At 41.4% G+C, this 7,953-nt stretch overlaps 1 protein-coding gene across 1 annotated transcript in view; it reads right to left on the bottom strand.

The window, feature by feature from the left end:
• Window positions 1-3,267, bottom strand: part of SNRPB2 (small nuclear ribonucleoprotein polypeptide B2) — an 11,441-nt gene extending 8,174 nt beyond the window's left edge. The window contains exons 1-3 of the mRNA XM_012812417.2: window positions 3,165-3,267; window positions 1,559-1,647; window positions 813-985 (exon numbers count right to left, since the gene is read on the bottom strand). Coding sequence (XP_012667871.1) covers window positions 813-985; window positions 1,559-1,622 — 237 coding nt within the window. The 5' untranslated portion in view covers window positions 1,623-1,647; window positions 3,165-3,267. The remainder of the gene's footprint in view (window positions 1-812; window positions 986-1,558; window positions 1,648-3,164) is intronic.
• Window positions 3,268-7,953: the final 4,686 nt, after the last annotated feature.

Below are 7,953 nucleotides of genomic sequence, written 5' to 3'. Positions count from 1 at the left end.
CAGCATATCCCTCCCCGTGTACTCAGCATATCCCTCCCCGTGTACTCAGCATATCCCTCCCTGTGTACTCATGCATATCCAACACCTTGCTTCCCTCTCTATGGCCACCCTTATCCAACCCTATCACCTCTGAATTACCTCAAAGCCTCCTAATTGGTTTCCCTACTTCCCTTCTGTCCTTCCCACAATCCAATTTTTATTCTTTTTTTTCCCATACCAATTCAAGTTTTATTTTTTATTAAATGATAGCTGTATATATTAATGCAAACATGGGGTACAGTGTAGTGTTTTCATATATCCAATTTTTATTCAACAGTGAAATGTGAATCTTATTATGTCACTCCTGTGTTTAAAATTCTCCATACATAACTATTTCAGTTCCACTGTTACTGATAAAACCTATGAGTTTAAATGTGACTTTTCTATAGATCATTATTTAGACTACACAGCTTGATATGCAGTATTTTACTATAGTATTTTCTGAAACTTCAGACTGCATTTCCTTTTTGTTCTGTGTTGTTTTACAAGTTTGCAGAGGTGGTGTTTTAAATTGTCTGGGTTATTATTAATTTTTAAATTTTTTAAACTAAGAATATTGCCTGTACTTCCATTTTTAAAAAAATGTTCTACATTTCAATGTATTTTGGTTCTGCTCATTTGAAATGTCACAAATTAAAAGTGAATTAACTCTGTAACTACTGTATTTCTACAAAAAGATAATCAAGTTTCAAGCGGGCATGTACAAATCAACCATTTCATTAATGAGTACCATTAGTTTCTCAATTAAACTGAAAATAACGGGACTGACTTACCATTGGTTTGCCATAAAATGGAAATCCTTGTAACTGCCTCAAAGCATTCGTGGACGAACCCAGCTCCTTAAATATAACAAAGGCCTGCCCCCTCATCTTCATGGTCTTTAAAGCCACAATGTCTACCACGTGACCAAACTGGGAAAACAGGGCATATAGGGATCTCTTCAATTCTGTCCAAATTGGAGGAGAAACAAGATAACTGGTGAATGAAACAATGACAAAGGCCTTCCTAAAGTAACACTGCATTGAGGACCCCCTGGCCATTCATCCATCCATTTAAGTAGTCTGTCACATACATCTATGAGTAAAAACTGACTGAAAACATTGTCAGTTCTTATCTATTCTTATTTTTAAAAAGCCTTAAAATCTTTATATAAAATAGAGATGACTAGATGAGAAGTTTTGAAGCAGTCCAATTTCTGAGACAGTAGGTGGGGTGTGGTGGTTAATGCTTATTATAATCATAGCATTCTGGGAGGCTGAGGAGGGCAGATTACCTGAGCTCAGAGAGACCAGGCTGGACAAGAGTGAGAAAGAGCCCCGTCTCTACCAGCCAAGTATTGTGGTGGGCTCCTGGAGTCCCAGCTACTTGGGAGACTGAGGCAAGAGGACTGAGACCAAGAGACTGCGGTTGCTATGAGCTGTGAGGACACCATGGCACTCCACCGAGGGCGAAGAAACAAACAAAAAACCAAAAAAAAGACAACAGTGAATAAATAGATTTTAGTTGTAAACAAACTCACCTTCTTTTTTAATTTTGTCATTCATATTGTTGATATAAATTGTATGATTTGGTCTGATATCCATGTTTGAGCTAAATTCTTCAAATAGCCTAACGAGAAAGTAAATAATCTGTTAAATCATACTTAAGTATGGCATAAAGGCACAACACAGAGGTTATGATCACATCAATATTCTTTCAATCCCAAACATCAGAAAAACATCAGTTTGGCTAGGCACTAATACCTCTCAGCACCAGCCAATCTCCCTTTTTACCCAAAAGGAGAACAGTTTCTCGGTCTCAAAACTTGGTGGAATACCACACCTGGCCAGATTTTAATACAATTTAATCAACACATTTACTTTTACACCTACTTTTCATTAAGTGATACTGTCTTTCCATCTACCTAATGAATTAACTTTTCTTTTTTTAATGAAATCATTTAAAAATTAAGATTTGAAGAAAAATAAACTGCCAATGTACATCCAATAAAAATCATTAGGTAGAACATTAATGAAGCTGCTTGCCAACCAATTCATTAGGTGCACTTAATACTTTCATACCTATTAATTTGTACACACCATCACCAGCTTAGAGCTCACAGAGAGCAGTGAGGCAGGATGGTTTAGAGTTCAGATTCTATACCAGCCAAATCCTTTTGGATTTGTACTCAAATCCTTTTTACTAGTGCTTGACTGACAGCCAATTCCTTAATCATTTGGGTTCTCATCTGTAAAATGGGAACCTATCCAATAAAACACAGGACACTAAGTGAGGGTTCTAGAACAGTTTTTGCATTAGCAGCAAGCACTTAGAGTAGCTATTATTACTGATAATATCAAGTTAAGGACCTGCCTAAGGTGACACCACTAATTAGCACCAGGCCTGGGAATTCAGCCCTTTCCTTCTTCGTGCCTTCTCCACTTTTCTTTTACAGCCCCCCAGGCTATTTCATTGCTTACGCTGTTTTAGCTGCAAGGTATGAACTTGTATTATTTCCTTGGATGCCCCACATATTCCTTTCACAAATACTTACGGAGCACCCACTGTATGTGAACAGGATTGAATGAACTACAATGGAAGGGGCTATATTTGTGCAGGTTAACGGGTGAAAAGTAATGGTTCTCAAAGCCTTATGATCCCCTAAATTGAAATCTGGAGAAAGGTCAAAGGTTTCAAAGTAGACAATGAAAAGGAAATAGAGAGACAGAGATCAAACTGCAGGCAGAGAGATCAGAGGGGAGGCTCTTCTAACATCTCATGCAAGGTTTGACGGTGAGCTGGACTATTTGCAGGGTCACCCGTAATTGCCCACCCTCGCCCCAATCCAGCAGGGAGCCGCTGGAAGGCACCTGCAAGCGTACGGTGAACTGCAACGCCTCGCACAAGCAAAGGGACTTAAGCAAACCTCAAGCTTCCCGCCTCTCCAAACACACGCACATCCGCCCAAGGCCCCGGCCTCAAGTCCGGGGGGAGCTGCCCTGCGATTTCCCCACGCCAACCGGTACCACCGGAAAAGAGCCCGAGTTCGCGGCCTCGCCAGGACAGCGCGCCAGGCTCCGTCCCTCCCTCGCCGCGCGCCACGCCGCCCGCTCTGCGAACCCCGAGCCCAATGCGTCCCGACCCACCTTCGCGCCTCCTGCACTCCGGGCTCCAACAGTGGAGAGTTAGCTGAAGAAAAAACGAGAGAACCGACCCAGCGAGGCCTAAGTCGTCTTCCGTGAGAACAGCCGGAAATGGGTCCCGGCACCGGAAGTAGCTCTGCCACGCTCCTCAATCGAACGCCGACAAGTCGAGAAGCCGAGTGCGGAGTCGATCGATGCCTCCCGGCCTCTGGCAGTCGCGGCTGGGAATCTCTCTGCGCGTGCGCAGACCTGGCGGGCGGGAAGAAGCGTGAGGAAAAGGGAATTGAGAAAGGGAGGAGGGCGCGGTGGCTTGCGCGTGTAATCCCGGCACTGTGGGAGACTGAGGCGGGAGAATTGCGTTAGTTCAGGAGTTTGAGACTTCTCTGAGCGAGAGTGAAACCCCCGACTCATTAAAAAAATAAAAAACCCAGGCGGGCGCCTGTAATCCCAGCGGCTTCTGGAGGTTGAGGCAGTAGGAAGCCCACAGCCCGAGTCTCAGGTTGCAGTGAGCTATGATGCTCCAGGCAAAGGGTGGGACTCTGTCTCAACCAAAAAAAAAAAGAGAGAGAGAGAGAGAAAGGGAGGAGGGGGCTGGGGATAGTGCAGGGCCGTGCCGTGCAGGGATAGGGAAGGGGAGTCAATTTCCCCACACAACGGTGCCTTCCCTGTTTCCAGATCCTATACGATTTAACAGTGCTGCCCCCAGTGCAGACTCCCCGGGCAGGTGACCGGGGTCCTCCTCGTATAGGCTCTAGCAGCCTCGGTTTACATCACCTGTAGTATAGCCAGGGCCCCAAGTCTCTGATTCCTGGGACTCGGAGGGAACTCTTCCCCCAACCCTGTGCTGATGAGCTTGAATCGCAGAGGCAGCCCAGACAATCCCAGGGCAGACGGAACTGGTGTCTCTTTCTTATTTTCTCTCATCTCTCACCAGGTAGAGCAACCACGTTCCATTAGTACCTGCTCACCCAAAAGATCATCTGGTTCAACTCACTCAAGAAAAACACGAATTCCCTACCACTCTTCCCACTCTATCCACTCCTCACAAAATGCCCGGAGTTTTCCAGGGTGATCCAAAGAGTATTTACGCCAACCTGAACGAGATTTCCAAAAAGTGCGGGGCTTCATTTATCCATTCATTAAGTGTATGTAAAGCATAAACTAGCGTATAAAATAGTGGTTAAGAGTCAAGGGAATCTAATCTTGTATCCTCCCCTTGACTAATCTCTCCGACCTTCACTTTCCTTATCCGTAAGACAGGATCCTACTGACTGTGAATATTTAATGAGGTAAACGTAAAGTGGTAACACATTCCGGGACACGAATGGCTCATAAATGTTATTTCTATATGCTAGCTATGACTTCAGCATATGAGTGCGGGGACTAGGAGGTAAATAGGTTCATTTTATCAACCGAGAATTTTTATTTTAAAAGAACACCTAAAGTCGCAACAACTTAAAAATAATGTAAGCTGCTTCAGGGATTTGTGTCTGTACTTTGTTCATTCAAGTATTCTCAGTAATTAAAAAAGTAACTGATAATAAATATGTTTGGAGTGAATTAAATATCTTAAAAATTAGGCAACAGGGTGGCGCCTGTGGCTCAAGGAGTAGGGCACTGGTCCCATATACCTGAGGTGGTGGGTTCAAATCCAGCCCCAGCCAAAAACTACAAAAAAAAAAAAAATTAGGCAACAGCAAAATAGATGTGATATTTTATGAAGATGCACATAAGTGTAGAAAATCATGTTCAATGATCACAGAAAATCATTCTTTTATTATGTAGATATGAAAATTAGAGAAATGTAAAACATCCTGTCTCAGTTAAGGAATTATGAGTGCATCTTTAACAAAAGAAAATACTGAGTTAATATAAAACAATTTCTAAATAACAAAGGACAAGCTGCTCTGCATATTAGTATGGTTATCTGAGCAATTAATTAATTCTGTTTGATGATAATGACGATGGTTAAAATATTTTACTGAAAATGAACTATAATCTGGCTGTCTTGCATCTAGCCAAGAGCTCATAACTATTAAAAGAACATAAGATATGACTGCTCAAAGACATTCCACCTGGGAAAAGAATTCCACAGGGAATGCAAAGGCCTGAAGACAGACTGTCCATTGCATTTCTTTAACAACTAAATTACAGCTCCTGTACATTACCATGGGAAGAGGAAACTGTCTAATGCCAACTCAGTGGCAACAGTTGTCCCCTCTTAGTGCATTTTCTTGTCCTTCAGCAGTCACACTAGGTTTTCCAGTAACCTGTTAATGGTCCTCAGTAGTTTCCTAAATGATTTTGATAAACCACTAATTGAGAACAGTGCTGGAAGGGAATGGAATGAAGGGGAGAGAAGAGCTTTTCTAGTCTTGTGAGAAGCCTTTGTAGCCTGGTTACATAATTATATTAAGAATGTTACAGCAGTTAAACTTTGGTCACATGTACTGTAAAACAACCACCATTCCTGGATTTGGAGAACATTTGCCTAGATATTGCAAGGTTGGAAAAGTAAGCATCACTTGTACTCAATACCAGTTTGAAACTAGGAAGTTAACATTCACAGACCCACAGGAGAGAAAAGCTCAACTAAACTCAAGAAGAGAGAAAAAGGAGAGAAGGTTCCGTAGCTTCCCACCCAAGGATGCATGGATTTATGACACACTCCCTGGGCGTAGAACTTGAGGACACCTTGATTTTTACGTGCCCTATGTAAATTATATAACTTGTTTGTTCCCCCATATTAACCTGAAATTTTAAAAGGACAAGAAAAAACCCCAATCATCATTTCTCTATAACCATAAACCTCTTAAGGGTTGAATCACAAACCAGATGTCAAAAACTTGTGGTTTAAAAACAATAGAAGAGAAAAATGGGCTTCGTTGGTGTTCTGCTCCATCTGGTCTCTCAAGTTTCAGCTGGGCGCCATGATTTACTTTCCTCTGAAACAAGTTTTTAATCAAACTAAACACAGAGGCTGCTATCCAAGCTTCATGTATCTACTGATGATAAAAACCTGTTTATTTTAGGGATAGCAGAAAAATTACTACAAACGGGAATAAAACCGTGTCAAGATGTCTAAATGATAAGGATGATAACTGAGGCGTTTTTTAGTTGACTCTGAATACACATATATTTTCCTACCTTATCTGCTCATGTTTTATGTTTCTCATTAAATATTTCCAGTATCTTGCTGCAGTAGTTCTGAGAAGGGCCCATGTTTAAAGGAAAATGCATCATAAAACCGTGGTGGATAAATTTTGTCTTTTATATTAGGCAGAGCCGCAGACTGTGTGGCTGTCTGTTTGTAGCTTCTTTCTCTCCCCAGGTGGTGATTACATTAAGAAATTTATGTAGAGTGAAATTATTTTAACAACGAGCCTTAAAAAATCTAGGCATTATTGTCAAGCACCAAATCAGGTTTATATTTTCCTAGGCCGTTGGCATTATCTTGACTAAAACTTCCTAAAAAATCACCTTTCCCCCACTCAGGGAGGAAATCATTTGGGCCAGTTAATTGTGCTCATTTCACTTCAGTACTACTATTTTATTCCTTGTAAATACATCCTTGTTTTAGGGCTGAGAGGAACAAAGCAGACATGACTATTGCCTCTGATGTGAACTACTGTGTTTATGTTAGTAATGGTGTGTCATTCATGTGCTCCAAAATCTCCTCTCCTCAGAATGGGTGGAATCTGACTGGGCTGTCCCAACAGGCTATGAGAATTCTGTAAAGTTCAGAAACAGTAATTTGCCTCTGAAGACCTGCCAGCCAATCCAAAGCAATGTGGGAGGAGACACAGGACACTGTGCTACTGTTGCATATTTTGAAACTCGTAGATTATGCTCAGTGCAGCATCTTCTGCCCTGAGATCAGCTAACGTAACATCCCACAGCTACCATTCGCTCTAAGAGCAGAAAATTAAGATGCCAGTCCAACAAGGCCTCCCTCAACAAGCAAAGTATTATGCAGACAAAATTCTTTTTTAAAATTATGTAATATTTATTGACTTCTCTGAAACAGGCCAAAATTCATATGGTTAATAGAACTTGCTATGCTAACGCATTGCTGAACATAACAAATTTCTTCACAAGTTAGTCTAAAATTGAAGTCATTCATTTTACTCAGAGGAATAAACATGTGAATGTTACATTTAGGTGCTAAAACTCAGCTTACAAATATAAGAAAAATATCAAATAATACACATCACATTTCTAGTTTACCAGAAAATTGGTGTATAACAAAAATAAGTGTGACACTTGTGCTTAACACTGCAGAGAAAATTCTTCAATACAGCAGATTTTGCTTTTCTGTGACTTACTGCAGTAAATGTGCTTGAGTCTTAAGTCCTATGACAGTTTGAAAATCCCAATTTTAAAAAGAAAACTTAAAAAAAAAATGTTGAGCCACAATTGTGTCATTTCAAACATGATTTGTCATCATTGGTACCACAGGTACCCTAATCCAGTGCTTTTTCCAGTGCTACTGTGTATGTGGGTCACCTAGGGATTTTATTTATTTTATTTTATTTTATTTTTTTATTTTTTTGAGACAGAGCCTCAAGCTGTCCCCCAGGGTAAAGTGCCATGGCATTACAGCTCACAGCAACCTCCAACTCCTGGGCTCAAGCGAGTCTCCTGCCTCTGCCTCCCAAGTATCTGGGACCACAGGTGCCTGCCACAACACCCGGCTATTTTTTGGTTGCAGCCGTCATTGTTGTTTGGTGGGCCTGGGCTGGATTCGAACCCACCACTTTAGGTGTATGTGGCTGGTGCCTTAGCCACTTGA

Source organism: Otolemur garnettii, unplaced genomic scaffold, assembly GCF_000181295.1.
Source record: "Otolemur garnettii isolate 467f Iridium unplaced genomic scaffold, OtoGar3 scaffold00208, whole genome shotgun sequence".
NCBI lineage: Eukaryota > Metazoa > Chordata > Mammalia > Primates > Galagidae > Otolemur > Otolemur garnettii.
The sequence above is the reverse complement of the archived record's forward strand: the minus strand, read 5'-3'. Positions and strand labels throughout refer to the sequence as shown.